This window comes from Nylanderia fulva, unplaced genomic scaffold (assembly GCF_048542155.1).
Source record: "Nylanderia fulva isolate GAGA-0341 unplaced genomic scaffold, ASM4854215v1 Scaffold50, whole genome shotgun sequence".
NCBI classification, from domain to species: Eukaryota; Metazoa; Arthropoda; class Insecta; order Hymenoptera; family Formicidae; genus Nylanderia; species Nylanderia fulva.
In genome coordinates this window covers 663,632-691,323 of record NW_028190588.1, presented here as the reverse complement: position 1 = coordinate 691,323, position 27,692 = coordinate 663,632, and the positions used below count along the sequence as shown (strand labels likewise).

At 34.8% G+C, this 27,692-nt stretch overlaps 2 protein-coding genes and 1 long non-coding RNA gene across 6 annotated transcripts; 2 read left to right on the top strand and 1 right to left on the bottom strand.

The window, feature by feature from the left end:
- Positions 1-1,062: 1,062 nt before the first annotated feature.
- LOC114930909 (uncharacterized) lies at positions 1,063-6,961 on the top strand. The gene is made up of 9 exons (XM_029302768.2): positions 1,063-1,545; positions 2,011-3,713; positions 3,970-4,327; positions 4,411-4,571; positions 4,677-5,141; positions 5,264-5,561; positions 5,669-5,831; positions 5,939-6,198; positions 6,402-6,961. Exons 1-9 carry the CDS (start codon positions 1,446-1,448, stop codon positions 6,485-6,487), a joined length of 3,594 nt encoding a protein of 1,197 aa, XP_029158601.2. The 5' UTR covers positions 1,063-1,445; the 3' UTR covers positions 6,488-6,961.
- Positions 6,962-7,634: 673 nt separating this feature from the next.
- On the bottom strand, positions 7,635-27,692 carry LOC114933356 (solute carrier family 41 member 1-like). 4 transcript variants are annotated; one of them, XM_085487137.1, is made up of 8 exons: positions 26,135-26,201; positions 15,752-16,167; positions 14,628-14,994; positions 14,366-14,545; positions 12,554-12,993; positions 12,212-12,432; positions 11,791-12,127; positions 7,635-11,339 (listed from the first exon to the last, which is right to left on the bottom strand). In XM_085487137.1, exons 3-7 carry the CDS (start codon positions 14,943-14,945, stop codon positions 11,796-11,798), a joined length of 1,491 nt encoding a protein of 496 aa, XP_085343263.1. In that variant the 5' UTR covers positions 14,946-14,994; positions 15,752-16,167; positions 26,135-26,201; the 3' UTR covers positions 7,635-11,339; positions 11,791-11,795. The 4 variants fall into 4 exon arrangements, with proteins under 4 accessions (XP_085343263.1, XP_085343262.1, XP_085343261.1 ...); XM_085487136.1 differs by lacking the exon at positions 26,135-26,201 and adding an exon at positions 18,376-19,200; XM_085487135.1 differs by lacking the exon at positions 15,752-16,167 and having other exon boundaries at positions 26,135-27,692.
- On the top strand, positions 13,915-15,281 carry LOC114933357 (uncharacterized). Its single transcript, XR_003820049.2, has 2 exons — positions 13,915-14,072; positions 14,347-15,281. It is a non-coding gene; the product is annotated as an uncharacterized LOC114933357 (long non-coding RNA).

The following is a 27,692-nucleotide window of genomic DNA, read 5'->3' as shown; positions in this document are numbered from 1 at the left end:
TTGTTTCAATTTTTTATAGACTGCGATAAAAGATTTTACATTTGGATAAGAAACTGCGGTAAGTAAAAATATAAAATTCTTGAAAACGTACCAAAAATATTTGATAACGTAAAAAGGTGAACTTTGAAAAATAAGGAACTTAAAAATTGCACTAATAAATGGGCTATATGTGAGCCGTGCGCGGATGTAAGGTGTGTTATATCGAAATTTAATTAATAGAATTGAGAATTAATCCCAATTTTAAGTCTTACAAATGTCCAAGCTAATTTTTTGTACCTCGTGTACATTTTTGAAAGTTATATCGAAAAATTAAATTTCAATATGCGTTTTACATCTCACATTTCGCATACGGCTCACATATAGCCTATTTATCTCTTATACTTTATTTCAACCCTTATAGAAATTTATTACTAGTAACGCCAATTTATCACTTATTTCGAGTAATTAATCACTTTTATTTCGAATACTTAAATTACTGTATATTATAGTATTTTAAATACTCAAAATAAGTGATTAATTGGCGTAGTGATAAATTTCTACAAGAGAATAAGGAGCCTTTAAATTCTTAATGTAAAAAATTTCAAGTAATTTTCTTTAATAAAATTTAATTAAAAAATTTAATTAAAAATTTTTCGAACACTGTGTTATATCACATTTAAAATCGTGATTATTTCAATAAAAAAACATTTTATGTGTAAAAAATATATTTTTTATATTTAATAAATTTTATATATATATATGCATATATGTAAAATATTCTCTCTCTCTCTCTCTCTCTCTCTCTCTCTCTCTCTCTCTCTCACACACACACACACACACACACACACAACGGGGGCCAAATCTCTCAAATTGGTCTCATGATCAATTAGCCTGGATTCGCACCAGGGGCAAAGTCTGTTGGTAATGTCAAACGAATTTAGCCTGGACTTGCACCAGGGGCAAAGTCTTTTGGTCGAGTCTACGAAATTTAGCACGGACTCGAACCAGGGGCAAAGTCTTTTGGTTCAAGTCTACGAAATTTAGCACGGACTCGAACCAGGGGCAAAGTGTGTCGGTAAGGGGCAAAGTCTATCGCACGAAGATGGCGGTCTCTTCTTTAGGCAGGCCTTTGGCGATCTGTCTATTAATCTGTGCTGTTGCGCGATGACGATGGTATCGCACTACTTGCGAGTTACGAGCCGAACGACGGCGTAACGTAACCTCTCATGTTAAGTTTAGACTTGAGCGAAAAATTGCCGGAATTTTCTCTCATTTGCCGCATCGGTCTGCGACCTTTTTTTGTGACGTGTGACGCGGCTGGCGAGTATGTCATGTTCGGAATCGTTGACATCGAGCGACTCGGCTAGCGTGCGATAATCTCGTAAATATACGTAACGCGAGGACAACGACAACGCATCTATCGCGAGGAATGGCCTCTCCGAAGCTCGGAGTGCGATGAACCAGTTATGTTGCCTTCCACCGGTTATTTTAAAACGATAAATTGCCCGTTTTATGACAGCGGATCGTGCGATCGGCCCTATTGTCACTTTAAACATGCTAGGCGAGGTAAGAGCGTGCGATCTCAGGATCTTCTTCAACGATGTATATAACCTACCAAGCTATAAATCTCTAGTCTCTATGAGATGTGTATTCCGCAAGTTGTTTTTTGGTCAAATTGAACGACATTGCTGCACGATTGGAAAGCTGTCGGATTATAATTGTTGAGATCTTAGGATGATAAATCCTTTGTTCATTTCCATTGTCTATAGAAGAACAAAAATGAGAAAATTGATGTTCTCTGTATGACACATCATGCTATGACTATGACAAAGACTATACAATATTTTTATATCTTTAGCTAATATTTTTATAATTAATTAATGATTGTTTTATATGTCTCTAAGAATCAAAGTTAATGTACTCGTAGATCAGTGACTATCCTAAATAGCAAAATTTGTTAAATATGCAAAAATATATGTCTTATAAAATAACGTTTGTAAATTACTAAAAGCTATTGTATAATTTATACAGAAGATGCAGGAAGCAGCACAGCAGGAATGGCTGGAGTGGTGGAGGCCCAGGCAGCGGGACAAGCTCAGGAGGACAAATCTGCCAATGTTGTGGCCTCGAATCCTGATATGCTACAACACTTAGTGACAGAAGCTGTGAAAAAGGTGCTTGCGGATCAGGAAGTCACAGACACGGAGAAAGTTTCACAGAACATTGTCTCTCAAGTAGTGGAAGGACTCAAGCCAACTCTGGGTTCTGGTTCTACTGGCCCTATGCGCAACACTACATCAAATATTGTAGGAAAACACATTGCAATTCCCACGCCCATCACAAACCCAGTCACGTGTGTTTACAATCCAACACCAATAGCCGAATTAAAAAAACGACACATACCTGTAGTTTCGTATATGCCAACCAGGGAGAGTAGAGTGGCTGTGAAACGTAAATTTTCACCAGAACGAGTTAAACCATGGTTAAATCTTATACAGGAATCCAGCAGTTCTCAGTCATCTGAAGTTACATATAAACCTACTGCGATAGTCAATTCAACTGATCAGGATATTGTACAAAGTTATGTACCGACAGTTAAATCGGATTCATCCTCATCAAATTCGTATGACGATAGTAACTCGAACGATAATCAATCTAAATTCAAAGAAGTGTACTATCCAAAATCTAAGAAAAGACGAGAGGAATACGTTCCTAAAAATGTTAAGGCACCATTAAAAACAGTTCAACAATTAAACCATGATACTTTGGATCAGTTTGAACCAGAATTTAATATGATAGATGAGATTCTTATTACCGATCACACTACTTCTAAAGTATTGGGACAAGCTAAAACATCGGCCAGTGAAGATTCTCAAGATTACTCTTTGGATATTGAGCCTAAATTTTCTGATGATGAATCTGTAGAAGACATATCTAAGGACGAACATAATACGAGCATTGAAAAAGTTGAACATATAGAGGACGCGAATGAAAAAGAGAAGGAAAACTTGCAACATGCAAAAGTTGATACTGTAGATAAACAAACGAGCAATAAAGATAAAAAAATGCATAATAATCACTATGATATTAAAACGGATGATACAAAAAGTAGTAATAGATCTAAACATAAAGCAAGTGACACAAGTAAATTATCTCAGAAAAGAGAGGATAGTAAAAAAGAGAGAACTGACAAGGAAAAAGAAAGACATAAGAGTCATAGTAAAAGTAAGAAAAAGGATAAGAAAGATCATCATAGTTCTGAGAGGAGAGACAAAGAAAGATCTCGGCATTCTACAAATTCCAGAGATAGACATCGTTCATCTTCTAGTAGAGATAAAGATAAAAGGAAAAGCAACCATGATAGTAAAGATTCTTCGCGTCGAAGTAGAGATCACTCGAACTCACACAGACATAGACATACTTCTCCAAAGAGAGATCGAAATAATCATCATAAATCTAGCCAGCACGACAAGCATAAATCGAGAACAAATTCATCTAGTTCAAATAAACATACGTCCAGCAGAAGCGACAAGAAACATCATTTGAAATCAAGTCGAAGATCTAGTAATTCTCCCAAAAAATCTAGCAAACATAAAGAGAGTAGTAGTGAAAAGAATTCATCTGGTAGTTATGATAGTCCTGCAGACAGTATTCATTCTTTTATGGACGAAGAGATTTTAGAATTATCAGACTCTGATCATGATGTACAAGAAGAATGTCTAAAGATTTTTCAGGTAAATTTTTATTTAAATATTTACATATAAAAATATTTGATATATTCAACTTTTTTTTATTATTCTTTGCAGTAGTTTAGATTTGCATTTTAATTAATTAAAGTATACATGTATATTGCAAATTATATTTAAAATTTTTCTCATTCATTTCATAAAAATGTTTTTATTAATAAAAAATAAAAAAAATTTAATTTTGTTTTTACTTAATACATTGGATAAACTTTATTACTTAATGTTATTTGTATTCATTTTGAAGGAATATCAAGCCTCTGATCATCCAAAATTAGTATCGATCAAAAAATCGAAAGAAGAAACCGAAGATGTGGAAGAAGTTGGTAAGAAAAGAGTTGCGCATCCTTCAGCGGCTACAAGCGTCACCAGACAGTTAGGTCCTAGTCAGCCACCAAAAAAGCTCATGACACCACAACAAAAAATGTACGAGCGATGGCGTTTGATGAAGGAAGCAGCGGTCGGAAAGGCTGCAGAGAAGGCGGCGACAGCTGATACGAAGCCTCAAATTACATCTGTGTCAGCAGTTCAGTCTTCGAGTAACTTACACAAAGAGCATATCGAGTCTGCTTTGTCAATAAGCAACAGCGATTTTCAACCGAATGGCAAGTTGAATAACGTGGCAATTAAATTATGCTTTATTTCGACATATTTTTTTTATTAATATCTTTTGTAATGTGTATTGTAGGTCGCATTAGAATCGCTCATGTTCCATATGCACAATCTCTTGCAATGGAGAAGAAAAAAGTTGCGGTGACAGCGAAAAAATGCGGAGAGAACAAAGAAATAGATAAGACGACAGCGCAAACTACGAAGGGCGGTGTACGTGTTGCTCACATTCCGCAAATGGTAAGTCTTAATTAGAAACTTCAGTATTCCAGTATAAGTTAATCATACGAGTGTCCGTATACATATACACTGCGCATTATTTATTAAAATTATATTTATACGCAGGTACCTCAACTGGTACGTCCAGAACCGCTCCAAGTCGCCACGCAGAAGTTTCCCTTAAATGTTCGTCAGTATTATATTAATATAATGCACGATATATGCGTGCAAATATATACGAATGGCGATGATGCAGCGCAACGCGCCGTTAAAGAGGAATTAGCTTGTCACGAAAGATGTAAGGCGCTCGCTGTATATAAAAATTCGTGTATGTTGGCGGCTCATAGACTGAGGAAGGAAGTTGATCAGAATAAATCGGATGAAAAGTCCGCCAGATTGAATTACGGTATGGTATCTCACGAAGCAGTGCTTGCTGGCAAATCAAAGGGTTCTTGGAGCGTAGTAAAGAGTAAAAAGACCGTGACAGATTTCAAAGGACCTGCGTTCTACAATATGCTCAAAAAATATATCATGACTGAGACGCAGCTGAGAGATAATGGATTTCCACGTAGACATCCGAATGGTTTAAAGGTAAAGAAAACTTCTAGACAATAAAATGCAAATAAGGAATAAGTGTGATGTACAATTACAACTTTTTCGATCAAAATTAATGGTGTTTTTAGCTACAATAAAATATGTCTTATATTTTGCAGGGACAAGCAAAGGTGTATGTAATAAATGCGCGAAACCAAAATATTTTGTCAAAAGTGCCTAACGAAAGAATATGCAGCCGATGCGGCCAAGCGTATATGGTAGATAAACAGTGCTTTGCTGTACAGCAACAAAACTGTATATATCATTGGGGAAGAAAGTTTACAATTAAAGGCGAGGGCAAGTATAGTTGTTGCCAGCAATACGGATCCGCTACTGGTTGCTGCGACGCAAAGACACATGTATGGGATTACACAGATTATGAAAATCTTCGCGGTTATGTGAGAACTTTATCGAAAGGTAAGGTATTTCCAGTTCTTTATGTATTTTTCCTATATATCTAATTGTAAGTATATCATTGTATTATATGATTAATTTTTTTTTTTTGCATTGTTAACAAAACAAAGATGTTTCTATGGACGAGCAAGGTGTCTATGCACTTGATTGTGAAATGTGTTATACTACGCATGGTTTAGAATTGACTAGAGTAACAGTCATTGATGAAGATTGCAACGTAATATATGAAACGTTAGTCAAACCACAAAATACGATAATTGATTATAACACAAGGTAAATGATAAGATCTAAAATATTGATTGGGCATAATACTTGTTATATGTGTCGTTTACAATATCAGTATTTATCAGTATGTAGCAAGTAATTTTTTATGTTGATAGGTTCTCAGGGATTACAGAAGAGGATATGAAAGACGTGACGACGACTATTTTAGATGTACAAGCTACACTTCTCACAATGTTTTCGGACAAAACAATTCTGGTGGGTCACAGTCTTGAAAGCGATTTTAAAGCTTTGAGGCTGCTTCACGATACCGTTGTGGATACCAGCGTTATGTTTCCACATAAGAATGGATATCCACAGAAACGGGCATTGAAAAATCTTTGTTCTGAATATCTCAGAAAACTTATACAAAATGATAGTGAGTATGACAGTTAATTTTTTATACCTAAAAAAGGAAGAGAGGTGTTTATATAAAGGGGAAAGAAACAATAATACATATATTTATAATAATAAATATAATATATTCAATAATAATAAATATAATAATAATATAATATACTCAGTAAATATATATATATATATATATATATATATTTATTTAATAATAAATTTGCATTCTAGTTGGTGGTCATGACAGTAAAGAAGATGCCGTCGCTTGTATGGAATTAATTCGCTGGAAAGTGAAGGAAGCAGCGAAATTACAGTAAATAAGGCTGCGTTCGCAGTTTATTACGAACAAATATCGTGATTGCTGTAAGATTACAGCGGCGTGTCAACTTGTAATGTTGCGCATACTTTACTGCCGTATGTGTGTATCATACTTTCTTATGTATAAATATGTAATATACATTCATTGCGTCGATTTAAAGATTTTCTTTCACACTAAATTCGAGATCGTAAATAGTTGATAAGATCAAACCTTCGCGACATCAATTCTCGTGACATTTATATACAAAGCGATAATAAATCCTCGATGTAAGGGTTTTCGATATACGCATCACGATCTTTCGATTAATATTTTTATACTCCGTTATATTATTGCTTATTTATATTTTATAGCATTAAAAGAAACGAGATACGTCGCATCTGTTTATTTATTGACCCAACCTTGGTAGATGTATTTCACCTTGGTAGATGTATTTCAGGATTTGTAATAAATCAACAGAACAGCTTATTAGTGACATTGCACGTTTGATTCAAGTGGAAAACAAATATATTAATTTTTTTATACTGCAATTGCATTACATAAATGTATTTATTAACACCTATGCATGAAATATGCTTTTATGGATAATTGCTACAATCATGATAGTGTTTTAATAAAAAAATATCTCAGGGTTTTGTGAAGATGTATTGTGTATCACATGATGATGCATACATATATGTATATTTTTATGATATAATATAAATCTAATAGTTAGATATTCGCAATAGTATGACTGTTACTATATAGATATCAATATTTATTTAGGAATAAACTATGGCAAAGCAATTTAAAGCAAAATTGAAAAATGACAATGTTGCAGTAAATGTTGAAGAGAAATTAAGTTATATATATTTTATACATATGTATATATATTATTTATAAAAAAATTGTGCAAGAGCTTGTGTTAAATTGATATATAATTTATATATATGCGTATATATATATATAATTAGATTTTCCAGAAGGAAATAAAGCAAAATTAAATAAAAACAAGATAATATACTGTATATAAATCTTATGTGATTCACAATTATTCTATTTCTTTCGATATTCAATATCTCACTATATATATATATATATATATATATATATATATATATATATATATATATATATAAATACAATCGTATAAAAGAAAGCTCAGAGCGTTCTTTGTACATTTTATTTTTTTTTCTTTGTACATATTTTACAAAAAAATTACATTTCGATGAGATCTACATCAAAATATTTTTCGACTATTATGCTGCTCGATCATTTCGTGTTCAACAATTAAAAGCAATTAATTTCAGTTAGACATCGGGATATCATTGCGCAATTATCACTGCGTTATATCACGCTCGTCGTCATAAAACTCGTGCGATTCATACCGTAATTGACTATAGATATCGCCAGTATGTTTGCGAAATTGATTGTAATGATGCAAAAATGCCTATGTTCTTTTTTTAAATATGCTTTAACGTAATGTAGACAGGAACATATTTCCGAAGTATCACTGCTTGATTTCTCCGTTTAAATATCCAGTTCTATTGTTTACAAATTACAATTCAATACGATATTGTATATAAAATATTTCTTTTTTCCTTTGCTATTATTGTCTGTACGTTCGTCATTCTTACTTACGGGGATTAAACGCTATAGTTTAGATTAGACAGACAATGTTAAAGATCTTCAAGGATACATTACATCGAGACAAGAGTTTGCAATCCGGCGATCGAGTGGCAGCATCGTTCTTTGCGATATCATTTTCCTCTCTTCACAAGTAGAATAAAAAAATGATTTAAAATATATATATATGTATATATATATATATATATCTCTTTTCCATTTTTATTCGTAAAAGTCGATTTTGTACAAGGGATCCTATATACTCGTTCAACTTTTTTACATACAAAATACTTTATTATGTATCCGTCCTCGCAGATTGTGTATTTATTGTCTGCGTATTTATAGCACATTTCTACCCATAATTACAATTCTAGTGTTCGTTAAAAATAACAGAGACGTACGTGTATAAAAAAAGAAAAGGGAAATCATATTTTGTTCTATAAAATGAAATGAAATAAATGACATTATTCACTACCGTGCCACACGAGCAACAGACGATCAATATATAAACACCGTTTATAAAGTACTCGATTGCATATCAAAATACATGCAAAAGAGAAATACTTAAGAGCATTTACGTTCGCAAATACGCGAGCGCATTTTCCGCATTTTATACTTAATCTCGCAATATCGTCTTTGATGAAACTCGTGGAGCAACTATCGCGAGTCGAAACGAATGAAATGATTCGACAATGAATGAATGAATTAAAGCTAATCAAATCTAATCGCAGCTGCAACGTATTGTGTTATAATATTGTTTTCATATATGTATAAGAATGCAGCGTGCTGTCATAATCGGATCGACTTGAACGCAGTTTTGCTACGAAACACACGTGTCAAGAGAAGCACGTACGCACCCAAACAACATCAATAAAATCGAAACATGTCCAAAATCGGGTCATAAAATGTCTTAAAGATGTCTTATATCCCAATTTTCGATATATTGCTGCCTGGGCGATGTTCTTTCGGCGGAACCGGATATATCTGCTGGAGTCACAATTATAGCGATTCCAGGCAATATTAAAGCGATAATACTGAACATGTATGTATCGAAAGGCGATATCATCTTGGATATAAATCCCTTTTTCTATCACATAGACTAAATATTAGTCCCCGACACGATGCTTAATATACGTAATGTGCATATAAAATGCGTACATTATACACAGTAATATGTACACACGGGGATATAACGACGCTTTTTCTCTCTTTCTCTCTCTCTCTCTCTCTCTTCATGGAATATTGTAATTTACAATACTATACAATATAATACTTACATAAATTGACAAACGTACCGAGTGAAATTAATCTCGACCCAAGGGTCATTGTGAATATGTTAAAATCTTTCTATCTTTAAACGCAGAGAAACGTATTGTACTAAAAACGTGTTATAATCAGAGTGTATGATCTAAATTATTCGCACGATGTCAGAAGATTGTCACCTGGACATTGTCTACTATATTATAACTAAATGCACATTTTACGTTGCGAAATGCTACTCATCGTTCTCTCCTCGAAGAGATGCTACTATATCATGCACAATTTCACCAAGATTCACACATATATTATCATTCGTTTACACCCTTTTCGCAGAATTTGCAATGATATCTTGATACGATTAATTCGAGTTAAATTTATGGATTATATTTCCTTAACAATTGCGCACTTGTGTTTTTGTCTTTTTTAAAATTTTTTTAAATGTTAAGGTTTTAATTATTATCAGAAACTTGCAAACAGTTCCTTTGTTTGTATTACGGTACGTCCGTATGTGTAAAATCTTATCTAAGTTTAAAACATTTTGAAAATACATTTACTTGACAAAGTGATAATACTATAGTGAGCACAAAAAAATCATTTTCCATCACTCTGTCACACGAGGTTCCGTGCGATTTTGCTGGCTCTCGAACTTATGATGACTTGCGTCATCGGCTCAATTTTTTACTCGATAATGCATTTTACTTTTCAGAACGATTACTTTTATAAAATCAAAAGATTTTCTGAATATTTTTAATAAATAATTTTGATTAAATTAAAAAAATAAAATGTAGGAATTGCTTATCTACACAAGGAAGACTATAAATTCCAATTAATTGCATTGCAAAAGTTAAGATAGTTTATGCAGTGAGTACTTCAGGATCGAGCACATTCGAGAGCTTCTAAAGCTTCCAAAAATAGATCGCGTGGCAGCTTCTAAATACTTATCTAAATTTCGTCGTATACGAAGGCAACTATTCGAAGACACATGCGCAATTGGTATGATTACACGTACTTTTTTTATTTACGCGTGCTTGATGGAAGAACTAAAATTCTCGCTGAGCTCAAAAAGATGAATAAGAGTCTATCGGAATTGTATATATTAAATTTTTATCGCAACTTTCACGATTATAATTTAATAATATAACTTTGTAGACTTTATTCTATTTTCAGGAAATTCGAAAATTTTTGCTCCAATTTTTTTTTCCTTTACAGTTTACGAGAATTGTTCTTGAATTTTAAAATATATCTAAGCTCTGGAATTAGCAAAATCTTAGGCTTTCGCCAAACATATATTGCCGAAAAGTTCGTTCGTGAAATTATCGTTATTATTTAATAAATAATTAATTTAATGTTATTAATATTATCTTTATCCATCGGCCGTCTTTGAAGAAATTAATTTTTGGATTTTAGGCTTAAACTCTGAAGATAACGTTTGCAAAAATTTAAGCGTAAGTTTTATATTCGAATTAATTTGCCATGTACTACTAATCTCGTTATCTTTTAATATATTAGTAATAACTATAATCTGGCATACTAACTTTTGTTATCTTCTGATATATTAATATAGCTAATTAAAACCTGAGTATATCCGCTCGGCTTGACAAGGCATTAACGATCCGTTATTTTATTTTACGTTCGTCAGAAATTTATCAATTATCAAATACTGAGATATCGGACAAGGTTCTGCCGAAAATAATTCGACAAATAAATTTTTATAAAATATGAAGAGGGAGGGAGTCTTGATATATTTGATGATTAGTCTTAATTTCTTAACGAAAAGGCGAGATAAAAAAATGACAAATCGTTAATGCTTTGTCAAGTAAATACTGCGACCGTCCGTCCTTGTGAGACTCATCGGCGGACTGGTAGGTCGAAGATTGCGTTCGGTGGAATATACTTTCAGACGACCACAGCCTCGTAGGAATGCCCTTTCGACAGCTCTAATTATTGTGCCCGTCGCTTGCCGGAAAAATTATATAATTTATGACTTCCTGTAAAAAAATGCAATATGTTATTCGAATATCCGTAAATGGTCTTATTAATATGAACCGAGATATGCGCTTTGAATAATTAATGTTTTTCAAATATGATAGTTGCGTTCAGAACTTCATTGCAAGTATTTGAAATATAATGTACATAATGTGAAATATAGTTATATGTAAAATATAGTTTATTATTGATAGTGAATCAGAATTTTGTAGCTTATATTTGCAAATTATTTTGAAAACAAGTTATTGAGAAATATCTCAAAAATCTTTCCTTGATTGATATCTGATATAATTACATATCATTATATAAATGCGATTTAAAAATTCTTAGAGAAAAACAGTTTTAATTATCTGATAGATTTCCTCTAATGATACATACAAGCAATAATTAACGTGATCAATTACCATGATCGTCCGTTAACTGCGCTCATAGCCACATAAAAATTAGTCTTACTACGATCAGGGCGCGTCGAAATCTTGATCTCCGACCAGGTACAGAAATTGAAAGGCAATCGCAAGCAGGCTGATCCCGAGCAAATCACCCATCGCGGTCAGATATGGGATAGCCGAGTTGTCGGGATCGATCTTTCGTTTCCACATCCAGTGGATCATTATGTAGGCGATGTAGAGGAGCGCCGCGACCTGCAGCATCGCCGCGCAGAGGTAAACGAAGACGAAGAGCGGCGTCATCGACGTATTGCCGTCTTTCATGTAATTGATCAGGTAAATGAAGATGATGTGGCCCGGTATCACCATCATCATCAAGACCCTCGTCGTCCTGGCGTGCATACCTGAAGGAAGCAAATGACGAGCATGAAGGAGCATCCTGATGACGAGAAAAAATTCTGATTACTTATCGAGGAATGAAAGAATACCTTTCCCGAAAAAATTAGCGATAGGAGTGATGAAAATGACGGGATGCGTATGACCCGGTGGAATTAGAAGCGTGCCAAGTTCGGCTTGCTTGTGAAGCGCCGTTGATATCCTGCTAGCTTGGACGGCCACCAGATTTCCGCCGACACCGTTGATGACTGGTTGAAACACCGTCAGGTTCTCGAAACGCGACACCATGAATTCCAGTATGAGACCGCCGCAACTGTATAGAAAATTTTGCATGAAATATGACATAATAAAGTAGTAGGCAATCTAACAATAGACCTTTGATAGATACATTATTCATCGGCAAAACTCCAAGACTATAGACTTTCTTTTTTTACCTGCTGATTAACATAGCCACCATGACCGGTGTCCAGCCAAAGTAGAGCACGTCGTTGGTATACTTGTTCTTCTTGGCAATCCACACCCAGAGCGGTGTCACTAGGATGTAGCAGGCTATGACGAGGGGCGCTACCCAATCTTGCTTGTCTATACATTCGTAGAGCACGGTGGCGATCCAAGAGAGAAGTGCCAAGGACGTGATGTCGCCAAGACTGGCGGCTATCGGCGTGGCCACGTTATCCGGATTGATATGGCAATGACGGGAGAAGACGATTACGCCCGCGGTAATAAGGCCCAGAACAAAGGAAGCGAGGGACGCGGTGACCAAACTGCTGGCGCATAAAAGATAGGCGTGATCCAAGGAAACCGTGCCATTGCGGAAGGCACCCATCACGATCGCCACCACGGAACCCAGGAAGCCCACCACTATTGCTTGGCACTACAAGATTGAGATACATTTATGTTTATAAAGCAACAGATCTACTGCATGTATATAATAAAAATTTGTAAAGTGAGAGAAACAGACTTTCTTACTTATTTCTCTTGAATTTTTTTATGCTTGCTTTGAAGAAGCATGGATGATTATAGAGTTTAAAATTATATAAAATTTTAATAATATTTAATTTATAAAATATTTAGAGAATTTTGTGGAAAAAATTTAAAAAATGATAGGATATATATATAAAAGAAAAATGTCAAGAAGTTTGATATAATATGATTCTTTATATTCTGTGGGGAAAATGTTCTAATTTTATACAGAAATTTCAAAGATACATCAGTTTATCTCGTATAGATATTGATTCACGATATGGAAATACACGTATCGTTTAAAGCGCGATGTTTTATGAAGTAACCAGCATGTGCTCACAAAAGATGAGCAAACAGTCGGCTTCGAAGGCCAAATAAAATCGTGGCGCCAGTATGATAAGACGGCCGGAGTGCATAGCTCAATTTGCTAAATCGAATGGCTAGGAAAAACGTTGCTTACTTTCTTAGAATTGTGTCGCCGGCTCGTTTCACAATTAACTGTTAACTACTGATCAAATTAACGCGTCACATCATAGTATTCTCTGGCAATTTACGATTTCCAGGATGCATCAACAATGACGATCGTTTCATAATGGGCAAATAGCAGCAATTTATTGTAATGTGCCAATTTCATCAATTTCATCAATTTATTGTCAATTAGCAAAGTCACGAGAACATCGTGCCACTGATTTAAAACTAATGAAAATTCGCTAATTTATTAGTAGAAAAGGTTGAACTTGAACTTAAAAAAAAACGTAATGCGTGCACCCGTGGATATATTTATGATGCTAGATGATAAGAAATCGGATGATTAATAGCGCATAACTTTTCCGTGTTCTTTGTCACACAGTTGTTTAACTAGAAGCAAACGTGTGATCGAAGAACGTCGATTAGAACAAAGTACTAGAGGTTTCAAGGAAAAATTATACGATATAGAATTATGTGTTTGGCAATGTATTTAAGTTATGACTCCTTTTCGCATGACGAATGGTAAATATCGGTGTTTAATTGTGGAATATCTAGTTAGAACCAGTTTCGCTAAAGTAAAGTCTGAACTTAAATACGAAAGGACTGATGGAGTATATCTTGTTACATTGCTTGGTTCGATCTAGAGCGTTAGAATATGTATTATCAGAATAATGCTCCGTTGACGATTTGTGTTTGATTTCGCGTATATTAATAATTGCAACTCAGAATTAGATTATTAAAGAAATCAAATTTCTTAACGGTTGTATCAGAAAAATTCATTTATATTCTGTGATAGAATCATCTATTATTCTCACCTGTATTAAGACGAGATTCCCAATAATCATGTGCCATTGCTCCTTCGGCATGTCCATGTGTCCGAGATTCGCTTGAGTAGAAAGACGCGACGCCAGGGTCATTTCTAGATTACCCTTCAGTCCTAAAAGTGCTGGTACCAGAATCATGAGCTCGTTGACCTTCTCAAAGACTACCCAGTGCTGCAAATAAATGAAAACAAAGATTTGTTAACAATGTAAAGTTTTGAAAATCAAGCTAATTTGAAATAAATTGACTAATTACTTGGACCAGGTCGAGAACCAATCCTGCGCCCACCATGCCCAGGCCGGCGATGAGGAAGGGTATGAAGACCTGGATGGTGATCGCCAAGTACGACTCGAGTGGCTCGTTCTCGTCAGCCACACCGTAGATTTTACTCTCGGCGACGACATCCGGCAGCCGGCCGCCATCGGCACCCTCGTCGAAGATGGTCACCTCGAAGCTGTTGTCCTCGGTGTTGTGTCCGCTACCGGTGGTGGAGTTCACCGAAGCTGTCTGTCCATTGGTATTAGTTTCCTTCGATTCGGAAGTGGTCCGCGACCGGCCATCGGTCGGTGTCATCCTATGGGAGTTCTGCTTCTCCGGAAGCAGGGGCTCCTTACATTGCTCACTGCCGACAGAAGGATAGTTTCTCATTGATGTCGATCAGATGACTTGAAGGATACTCATTAATCTTTTGTGACAATCGTCAATGGATGGTCAAGGCGAAACGTTACGATTTATCAACACTTTCGAACGAAATCGACTTATTAATACCTTCGTACGAAATCGATAAATGTGTAATTCTACGATTCGGTGACGGAATAATGAAATATTATGTCACGATTATATGGTACATTTGTCTTTTTGATTTCGAGCTGTAAAATTAAAAATGATTAAATAGAACATCGATATAAAGCAGCTCTTGATACAAGTTTTCTATTACAATTTTTTAATTTAATCACAGTTTAATATTATTTTATTTTTTTAAATCATATATTGATTGCAATTTTTACTTGCCGATCGATTATCGCACTGAGTTTCGTAGTCCAAGTCAGGTAAGACGCGTGACAATTAAGATTCGGGTGATGAAAAAAATAAAAACCCTAATTTCGATTAAACAATTCGAGACGAATCGATGCTAGATGAATGAGCGAGTGTAATTAGTTAATTGTGGCACGTGTAAAATGTGTAAATCCATAATTAATCCCATCGTACGATTTTATTTGAACACCGTCACCTAACAACTTCAATCGTTTATGCGCTAAACGTGGATCGCGCATCGTTGCACATTTTGCAATGTTTTTGATTCGAAATTTTTAATTCTCGTTACGTGAGATACGTGAGGCGCACGATATATTTTCTGCACAATATTTTTTTGAACATACTTTTCGAATTTGATGCCGGTATTGGCGGTCTGGGACGGTTGTGACTTGTCGGGCGGCACTAGTACCGGATGTTGATGCACCTGGCCCTCTAATCATCTTCCTACTGAGGGCTGCGTGAAACTCGTTGCCGCGAATATATAGCCATTCTCCTTTGAGAATGATAAGGCTCACGCCGTCGACGACGGCGACGACGACGACGACGACGACGACGACGACGACAGTTGTATTTCAGGACGCAAATAATGTAAATTACGTAATTATGCCGGAGAAAGAGCCACTATCTCCCTCTTCTCTTTCTCTCTCTCGTCGATTAGATTCTTTTGAGAAACTGCTGTCGGCTAATCACGGCGAAAATCAAAATATCAATCAGCGATGTGCCAGAAGAAAGGTAACTGGCCTCTTCCTGTGGAGGATCACTGTCAAAGAATCGTCATGTTAATCTAATCGTAAGTTTAGCAGACCACGTAAAATACTATAATCAGAATCTCATAAATTCATTATTTAAGAAGACTCAAAGCCTGTTTAATAATATATTAGCAAGGATAAATTAATAATACCATTTTCTAATTTTGGAGAAAATTAATATCTTCTCAATGTATCGATATATATTTATTAAATAATTTTCCGCAGATAGACATTTATAGAAAAATGAAGATTTATTAACGTTTTTTTCGTATCGATAAATTTAATTCTTTCATAGCGAGAATTGATTGATTATTTATTTAGATATTATTTCTAAATTTTTTGCCTAAGGAAGACATTATGAAATAATCTCGTCATTATGTGCTGAAACTGTTCTACATAATTCCGTGATTTGCGTTGTATTTGTGAATAAAGTTATCGCGTATATCAAGCAGATAATATCATGAATAAATGTTTCATACGAGCCACGTTTGCCGCTAATTAACATCTAACATGCTCAATTTCCTCCTGCTTAAATTACGTCTCGGAGTTAGTATAATAATCTATTTTGCAATATTACTACCGTGAACGCATTTTACATTGATTATATTATAAGTCGCGTGCATAATAAGCGAGATAATATAACCGCGCGTTTTAATAAGTCGTTCGTGATGCAATGATTCATTTAATTTTCTTCTCATCTTCGTCTAGCAATAATGACGATCCAACTGCAGATTGATTTCTCACGCGGGCCTCAGATTTGGCAATCAATATCCGAAATTTGGAATTGTCGCATACGAAAACGTCATGACGGTAACGATAACGATGTTCAATCGCGTGGGCAGCCTTACGCGCGGAAATTAAGATTATAAATTGCTCAATCAAGGCCAGACCATGCGATTGTTTCATTAAAAAAACAACTTTGCCTTTACAAGTAAATGTAACATCGATACTTCGAGGAAACTAATATTGCATTATGAATTAAAATAGAGGAAAAAATTTTCATACATTATAAAAACGTAATAAATAGACGTAGAGTTTATTTATTCCGAAATTGAATATTTAACTGTCTGGGTCAGCGATTGATTTTCAAATTGTCTTCTGTCTTTTCCGATTTTTTCCTCTACTCATTCTTATATAATATATAAAATTTGAAAGTCTGCAATTCTCTTTTTAAAATTTAGTCTCTCGCAAGTGTATTTAATTATAGATAGATTAATCAATATATTTTTGCGACATTTATAATTTCCTTTTATTTCTATGTCAAGTAGAAAGAAGATTTAGAACGATCGATATAATTATGCTGCAATTTTCGATAAGGATCAATGTTAAATATCGCGAACTGTTGTTTGATCGATCGCGCGATCGCATTTGATATTCATTGTCTGATCAGCTGTTCTTTGCATCACGCATCGACCGACTAGTGAGGTCTGGAAAGCATGTTTCGTTTAATTACACGAGTTCTTGTAATCTTAACTTATGTCCAAGTCATCGGAAAACTTTGATGCATGGAATTCTCTGCCGCTTACCTGCATTTCGCATTCGTCATCGTTTTTCGAATTGCCGATAAACAAGTGCAATGACCGAATAACACTTACGCAAATGGGATTTTGACACGTGCGTTTTCGTTCGGCGGTTGAATGTATTTAATTTAATGACTTTAGCTCGTTTTAAATTTCGAAAAAAATGTTCAGAAATATGTTAATAAGACTTATCGACGATTATTTATCTATGTATTTGCAATACCGGTTATCTATCCGAATCCAGCATCGAGGTAACGCCCTGATAGGAAAAAATCGCGAGAAGCTAAAGAATCTACTTAAAAAAACAGCAATATAAATTTATTTTTCAACATATTAAAAAAATCAATTAAAATTTAATTTAAAAAAATTTTAGGATCTATTTTTTTCCACACATTTTCTTTAAAAATGGATTAAAGATTGCTGAATTCAGTTTTTCAATCCTTCTTACTCCATCGCTCTGATTCTATTAAATTCCGAAAAACATGCTTCGCAAACAATTCCATTTTGTTCATGACATAGAACTTTAAACGATGTTTAAAAATTGATCCATACTCGCTGAATATCAATCCGCGGAAATTGCTGAATAAATGAGGAGTTGACGAACCTCGCCTCTAAAGCAAATATTTGGTCATAAAAGTATCTCGCGTGAGTTTTGACTTCGAAGTTCGAGTGTCGCTTTTCCGACCCTTCCGCCCGTACCTGATTCCTCAGGCGTGGTCCCAGACGGACCCCCGACGATTCCCAAGGACGAGGACCCACCGTCGGACCCCCTTCTGTGTCGCAGGTCGCTGATCGCCGGCTTCGGTGACCGGTGATCGGTTCTTCAGCGCGAGATCAGCCTACGTCGAGCATCTGATGGCGGTCACCCGATGGCCTGGTGCGAGGCCGTCTCACGCTGCGGTTACATCGCGACTGATCGCGATCGTGCATCGTGTCCGCGTGCATGCATGCCTCCTTAAAACTAGTTTGGGGGATACATGTGTCTTTGTACGTGCATATATGTATGCGTGTGTCTGTGTCTGTGTGTTGCGCGCCGGACGGAGCAGACGCACGTTTATCGATCCGAGCCACTTTCCAGTCAGTCCGCAAACTCGATGCTACTCCGGTCTGGTGTCTGTACACCAATAGCGAACCCCTATCGTCATTCCCAGACGTCTAGAAGGGTCGTCTTCGTGCGAGAAATCCTATCGTGACGTCACTTGGGACGACCCACAGTTACGTCATCGTTCCGGTACAATTCGAATCGCGTTGTGTTATCCATCATTATTATTTTAAGCTCTTTGTGTGAGTTTATCTATTCTCCAGCATTTTCTAAAAATACCGGGAAGACCGCCTACGCGTTGGAAATTCTAGTGACATTGACATTACCTCGTCGTGTCGATTCAGAGAATGCATTCAAATTGCATTCTATTATTATGGTTTTCTCTCTATAGTTTGTTCTCATTTTCTTTAATCTGAGAGATTGGTTTTTTATATATTATAGAAAAATTAAATAAATATTTTAAAAATATGTGAGCACACACAAGATGATAAAAGAATAATTAAGTATCGAATAACTAATCGATATTTTCTCTCTCATCATTTTGCTAATAGGCATCTTAATCTTTTTTCAACAATTTCTAGAAATTTCTTAAATGTGTGCAATGTGACGAGCAATGTTCTATATCTTTTCTTGCAAGTGACGTCACACATATGGCGCTTATATATAGACATTGTTACGTCATCAATCACCAGCTGATACACATAAAAATTTCTGATTCATTCATGAGTTTACGGCGCACACGAGTTGTAAAATTATCTTCATTTTTCATAATTTTCGTAATTTAGCGATTTGCTTTTATGCGTTGTAATCCAATGATAACATTAATTTATTCCAACAACAATATTCCGTGATTTTTTATGCTCTGAATTCATTAAAGCGTCATAAGGATTATAAGCGCATATATTAATACATAATTATACTATCGATTACAGTATCGTACAGATTGCATTGCAAGTAGCATTGAACAAATTTTTCTTTTATGTTAACGAATTTTTCAATTATAATCGATTATCAATAAAATAATTAGAACAAGTCCTTAATGTATTCCACTTTTTTCTCTAAGACTTCACTATTACATCATTTTAGATCACATTCTACTTTTGAAACGACTTTCGCAACTGTCAAATTAGTGTTCTATTTTTTTTATTGCGTTTTCTGATATCCTTGTTTCATCATATCTTTTTTGCCTTTTAATTTCGATTTTACATGCGCAGTATCGTATTAGCACTACGTCGATAAATGTATTGACCGTGAACACGATGGGGAAAAAAGCATATAATTGTGTCGATCGATTGCTCGATAACTTATATAAACTGGAATTCAAAGGAATTACCGATGAAATTAACGAGAGATGATGCAATTTTGAATGAAACCATATTATGTATAAATAAATTGAACTAATTTATTTTTTTTTTCAGAACATGTCACATAAATTTCTCCTGTTACGTTCCACGAAGAGGTTGAAATTACAATCTCTATCGATCTAATGCCTCATCTCTCATTCAGCGTAATCCTTATTTAAAGTGGAGCGGTGTAAAATTCGCTCATGACAGTCAGTCGGTCAATGACGGGCGAATTCACTGGCCCGTCTATGACCGTATCCTGTGTAAGAGCGACAATCCAACCATTCGTGACGCGATAATTTGTATTCTGGTAACTTGAAGATTAGGTCATACGCGGTCTCATTTTTTTTTATTATTGCTTCGCTGAAACGTTTGTATATTTTCTGTTCTTGCAAGCACTTGACGTCATAAAGATACACGCGAATCGATATCACGAATGAATGAAAAAAATTAATCAGTGTCTCATTATGAGAAAATATGTATACAAGTAAAATCTTTGAAAAAATATGAAAATATTAAAGCCGTATAATAATAATGTAGCAAAAAATAAAATTGTTGAAAGAATCTACATATGGTTTTAGTTGGAATTTAAACGTTGCATGTCTGAGATCGAGAAAAGATATTTAAGATAAAAATGTAAAAACTACGATGAGATCGATAAGTGCTAAAAAACCCGATGATCGTATCTCTAACGACTTTATTAACAACACGCGATTATTTGCAATTTACATCTTGATATGAATAACATTCGGTTATTCCATGAAAAATGTGACAAATGTGTTTACTCATTTAATTATGCAAATCCCAGCTAACGCGTATACGATATCGAGTAGTGATAAGCTTGCAGAATACTATTCACTTAACGTGATCACTTCGATCAACAAGACGAAGATCTGCATCGTCTAGATTTAGCAATTGTCACGAATCAGTGCTACACTGTTAATATTATAATTACTAAGTATTTGAGATATCGTCTTACGAATTCGATCAAGTTTCCTTCTCATGATCAGATATCATTCTCTGGCTACCCTTGACTCTGGCTACTCTTGACTATATCTCCTTCAGTTAAGTCACTTGTTCGATCCATAATCTTCAGCTTATACGTGGAGAATTTTATAATACAAATTACATTTTAAAAAAATATTCATTTACAATCTATCGTAAAGCTGAAATATAATATTAAGATATTTGTTACTATAAAAATTGTAAGTTATGCATCTGATCTATTGTTTGTTAATGATTATGCAATAATTTGTGTATCAAAATATTCAAATACTGCTTTGTAAAATATACTATGTATATAATATTATTAAAAATGAAAATGACTTTTAATTATTAAATATTTCTATATTATATATGTGTTTCACATCACATTGTAATTTTTCTATATTTTCTCCATGTAAATATATAGAAATTCGTCCATTCAATAGGACCATTGGATCTCCTCGCGATTTTGCTTTGCATTGCGAAATTCACACTCGAATTGACAGTATAAACCGATGTCTTATCGAGTAATGTAATAAACATTCTCGCTTCTGTATAATTATAGGTACGATGCGTGCACGAAATCTTATGTCCGACAATAGCGAGGACGATAATACATTGCGGTTGCAAGAGCAGCAGAAAAACATTATTAACAACATTTCTATGACACACTGTGTTCGATCGTTTAGACGCTACTCTATCGTCTGTTTGTTGCACAACTTTGTTACGGATAATTTTCATTGAAAATTGTTCGGATAATTTTTTTATTATCGTGGTAGCGCAAAGCGCACTAATTTTATAGACGTATACTTTTAAGTGGAACGTAAAATGAATAATAATCGAGAGAGAATTATAGAGATCCCTTTTTTTAATTCAGACTATTTTAAACTTAAAGTAAAATTTTAATTTTTATTATTTTGAATTCAACAATTTGTTTCAAGTATAATGTCCAACATTTAACTTCGTGCTTTATTGAAGTCAATTTGCAATTGATTCAATCGACTCTAATCATATATTTCTATCTCATTGTCAGTCGACCAAAGGCTCTTCAATTTTTAATCATTTCTAATTTTAAGATTTTTTCAATATCTTTTTTTCAATATATTCTTCTTTTTTTGCGATTCTTTCGAATCGTTTTTCTTCTTTTAGAGAATATTTTATTTAGAATTTAAATTAATTGAAAAATTTAAGAAAAAAAAGATAATATGATAGTTTTAAACCAATAGTTTGCTATACTGCTATATATATTTTTTTAAATTTTGTTTTGCAGAAGATATTTTTTAAAGCGATCTCTCTCTCTAATTCTTTCGTATATATATATAAGCGTAGGTTTAGACTTATATTCGACTTAAAACGGTATAATTGGTCTGCTCGCACACGCATACCTTTCGTGGTTCCTTTTGAAGCGCCGATTACGTAAGGTCCGCTCTTGACTTGACAAAGGTCGACATTGAAACCGGACTTGAATGAACCTGGTGTAACTGGAACGCATTCAAATACGCGACGATTTTCCGCGGCAATTTCAATAAAACAGCATACCCACATGTAATTTATAGTCGCGTACGTAGATTCTCTCCTGTCTGTATAAATAGAGATATGAGATTTTATCCCGACACCCGATCTGTCTCGTTAGGTCAGTATGTCACTCGCTTCTCATTCGTTATCAACGTGCATTATAGGCATATGTGTTATAGATATGAAAAAATAGCACGATTACATACATATCAGTGTTACGTATTTACAATTACAAGTGTCATTATTTTCACGTGACTAATTTAGCGTTTAAGAAAGAGAACGAATTTAACGCTAGAATATTACATAAAAAATATTGTATATATGCAAAATAAGTTATTATTCTACAAATATAAATATGCATTTGCTAAGACTGTGCTGCTTATATAAATATGTTGAATATTTTAAAAGTTAATATTAGCACTTTGATACTTTTTGCCGCAGATAGACCACATACAGCATAAAAAATAACTAAATAATTTAAAAAATATTATTCCGAAATCTCTTTAAATCTCGTTAAGTCAATATGTCACTCGCTTCTAATTCATTAATTATAAACGTGCATCATAGAAAAAAGTGTATTAATGTGTTATAATGTTATTTGCAATTATAATTTTCTCTACAGTTCTCGTAGTATCATAACATAAATAAATAATTTGAAAAGCAAGAAATAAATTATTACAAACAAAAAATAAATTATTGTAATAAAATATAAATGTGTACCATGTGTATCAATCTGTCATTATGCAATCCGAATGAACAGTGATAAATTAAATGTTAGGTTTTAAATTCTCATTAGTGCGTGGTGATATGACTGACTTATAATATAATTGACATATAGATTTGTTAAATTCATTAAACTGCTCCAAGCATCGATGGATTGCGTATGTTTTTCACTTGAAATTCAACATGACAAGATTCATTTTAACTTAATTGATGATGATGGTGCTTTAAACGGAGCACGATCATCATCAATTAACTGATCATATGTTTGGTCTTGCAATTCAGATTAAATGTTAATAGTTATTTTGCCATTTATTCAGACTAATTGTACTTATTTCATTCCAAATTTTCTCATAGTACAACAAAATAATATAAAATAATTTAGCAAAATTTATAATTATTTTTAAGAAAATTAATTTAACTGTCAAGTGTAAAGTGCGTTTGCAATTTAAATTTATTCTGAGAAATTTATGCAGCAATATAAATGATTTATTCCAAAAACTTCGTGAAATGATAGATTTTTGCAAGCTGCGACAAAATGTATCTTGAAGCCAAATATATGTATATAATCCCGAATAACTCATTTAATTTTTTAGAGGCTTCTAATTACGCTTCCAATAATTCGACAAATATTATACCGATATTGAATCCTTTCATTGTATAAGTACTCTTTTATTGTTCTTACGTGTACCACCTACGTATCGTAAACACGTTAGCGAACAACAATAAGAGCATCACTGAGACAGCATTACGCAAGCGCTACCTTATACTTGCTTCTTCAATTACGGACCCTTATACCGTATAATAAAGCCGAGTACACAAATAACACACGATGGAGCAACTAAACGGGAAACATGATTGTTCCGTTAAGTAAACTCATCATTGTTAAATCTCCATAAACTTTCCGCAGGTATAAGACAAGTAAAAAATAGAGTATGTGAAAAATCTAGCATAAATAATGCAAAATTGTAAATTGTTCAACTGTGATTTCATTTAAAAGTTTAATTGAAATTTCAGTAAAAAATTAATAGTTGAAATATTTAATATACTGATTAATAAGCCGATTAATTGAATCCGTCTTGTGCTCTCGTTCTCCAATTGCTTTCTCGACAACATATAACACGATAGGTAGCGATTAGACCGATTTAATAACAATACACAACAGTTATCAATTTTGAGTTACGTCGGTGTCTTTTTGATGAAACTCGCGACTATTTTACACAAAGTGTTATCGCGTGCAATTCAAGAGGATCTCTCGACGCGAGCTGGACCACACGCGAGCGATTTGGCGCTGTCGTCTTCGTCGTGTGATATTTTTACACACACTCGTCTCGGCCACGCGTTCCTCATCGTCGTTATTCTATACACACTGCGCTAAAAAAAACTAAATTCTCATTCTTACTCTCTCATCAACGTATCGTATCAAAATGGGACATAGACTAACATATGTATTACATATGTAATTGCCACAGGCAGGTACAGATAAGACATTTTTACGAGCACGTCACGTATTATTTATGTATCACGTAAATCATAAATCTTCAAATTTTATACTATCGTTTGAATTTTAAATTTACTTTAATAATAAAGATAAGAGATTTTTACAACACGTTGCCCTTGTGTGTGTATTAATTCTTCAACTTTCATCTCTAATTAGTCTATTTAGCTAAAATAGAGATTGGATATTTCACGAGCAAGTATTCTTATATATTTTATATTTTATATCGCTTAATATATCGTGACACCTCTTCGTATCTTTGGATACCGCGCATCATTGTATGTACATGGAAATTAAAAATTGTATGTCATAGTATCCTGCATCAATCTTATGTAAAAATGGATCTCGGTTAAATCAGCTGATTTTTTCATATATGTTGTAACTTATCACCTGCTGAACAAAAGATGTAATAGCTGCAAAGATAAATAATGGACATAATTACTGAGTTACAGTCAGTCTAACAGCTCGCAAAACCTGAATTTTTCGTATTTAACTAGCTATAAATCAGTAATTGTCCATTATTTATCTTTGCAACTATTATATTTTTGTTCAGTAGATCATAAGCTACAATATTTAAGAAAACCAGCTGATTTTATCGAGATTTAATTACATCTAGGATGTCATATAAATTCAAAAATTCCGCATTAAAAAAATCCTATATAAAATTGAATCTTAGTCAAATCTGCTAGTTTTCTTATATGTTGTAGTTTTTTATCTACTGAACAAAAAATGTTACATCCTCAAAGTTAAATAATAGATATAATTACTGATTTACAATCGCAGTCAAACACGAAAAACTCGGGCTTTGTGAGTTGTTTGACTGTCTGTAACTCAGTAATTGTTCATTATTTATCTTCATAGCTACTACACCTTTTGTTCAGCAAATCATGAGCTGCAACTGAGCTACTATGAAAAAACTAGCTGATTTAACCGAAATTCACTTTTACATAAGATTAGCGCGGGGTGTTTTCTACCTCGTTATCAGTGTCCAAGTGGATTGATTGTTAGCAGAGCAGCGAATTTTTCCGTTTTCGCGCTTTACATCGGGACGCTTTTCCATCGACGAACCCGCTCTCCGGGCGACACGAGCGCCTAAGCGCTTCCGTAACATATTCGTAGATTGATAAATTACTCCACGTGTTTAAGTTCGACCATGACGGGCAATAACTTAACATACCGCTCTGATACCTCGCCTCTCCCGGTGTATCTTATCCACCAGGCTGTCGCTCGCTTGCGCGCCGCGATTATTTTATTTTCGTCGCCGGATGGAGATCTCGCATGCGAGGTGCAAGTTTTTCGCGCGGGTGGTCTCTTTCTCTTTCTCCGATATATATTTATCATTATTGTTGTACTCACACAATGGTCAGCTGCACCGGATGATGATGATGATGCGCTTGCTCGTCGTCGCGGCCGAAGAGTCCACGGTGCCGCTTTGCATTTTGACGATCGCGCACATGCGAGCACTCATTCGATTTTCGCTTGATGGTCCATGCAAGGAAGCTGCACGAGAGATGGGTGATCTCGTCCCGATGAACTTGCTTGCAATTTTTTACCCGCCGAAATGAACGTTCAAAACGAGCATTCCGCTTTTCTCTGGGTTTAATCTGATGGAAAGAAGCCCAGAACGATTGGAATGCTGACATAAATTATGTCGCGATCGTCCAAAACCAGTTATCGTAATAAATCCGAAGTTCGCGAACGCCACGAACTGAAAAGAAGCCGGTGACGACTTTGCAGTGACTGGGATCATTCTTCGATCCAGCATTTCAGCTTCTAATTATATTTAGTATCCGAGATTACGGCGCATTTTTCGTTAATGATTGTGTTATCGCGCGGTCGATTAGTTCATTTTCGTTATCGGCCCTCTTTCCGTTCTATCATTCGACAGAAAATTTTGCAGAATATTAATGACAATTACATTAAAAAAATAAACAAATAAAAATAAATCCCGAAGACAAAACGCGCAAGAATTGAAACTAATTTATCAGCGAGTCCCTAGAAACAGTAACCCTTGCCACTTTTATAATTCAGCGATTAGATTATAAAAGTAGTTCAGGGTCGATCTGAATTAAAAGGTATATGTGTCCAGTCGTATTTTTTTTCTTGACACTCTTTTTGGCCGCATTTAATATAATAAATTCCCTATTCAGAATAATACAAAATAATACAAAAATATACTCAAGTTTTGCACGAAAATAACAGGAAAAAAAATATTGTAAAAAAATGCCGTTCTCTCTCTACATCATTCAACCAAGCTATACATTTTGAGACTATTGTATTATATATAATTGAACATTGTTCTCATTCTTTAATGGTGTACTCGAAAAACATGGTTTTTAAAATGATTTTCTCCGTTGACAATTGCAAATACCGCCGAGCTTTTTTACGCGTCCGCAGCATCGAGAATCGAACTCACCAAGATTAGAGCGGTTTCGAGCCTTGAATGATGCGCGACCTTTAGGTCGGACTAATATCGCGCTCTCTTTTCGCGGTCACTTACTATGCCTTACGCATAACGTGTACGGACGATTTAGATAAGATCTAAAAGAGATGCACCGTGTACGCCGGGAACGACGCGATAGTTGGCACTGACAGATCCAACTATTTCATTCACAATCGTCGTCGTCGGGCTTGACCGCGTAAATCGTCATCGTCGTCGTCGTCGGGCTTGACCGCGCGAAACGTCGTCGTGTGCGTGTGGACACGACGACGTGGATGAATGAACCGCACACACGAAGAGAGACGATGAAGCGCGCGAGCGGCGCGATTACGGTGTAGGTGGTTACGAAGCGAGAACGAAGCGGGAGGATGTGTGACGGGGCTCTAAACTGCAGCCGAGAAGACACGGATCCTGTTGCGTCGTGACCGGTGCACACGTACTCAAGCCTGTATATCTGTATATACATACATGCGT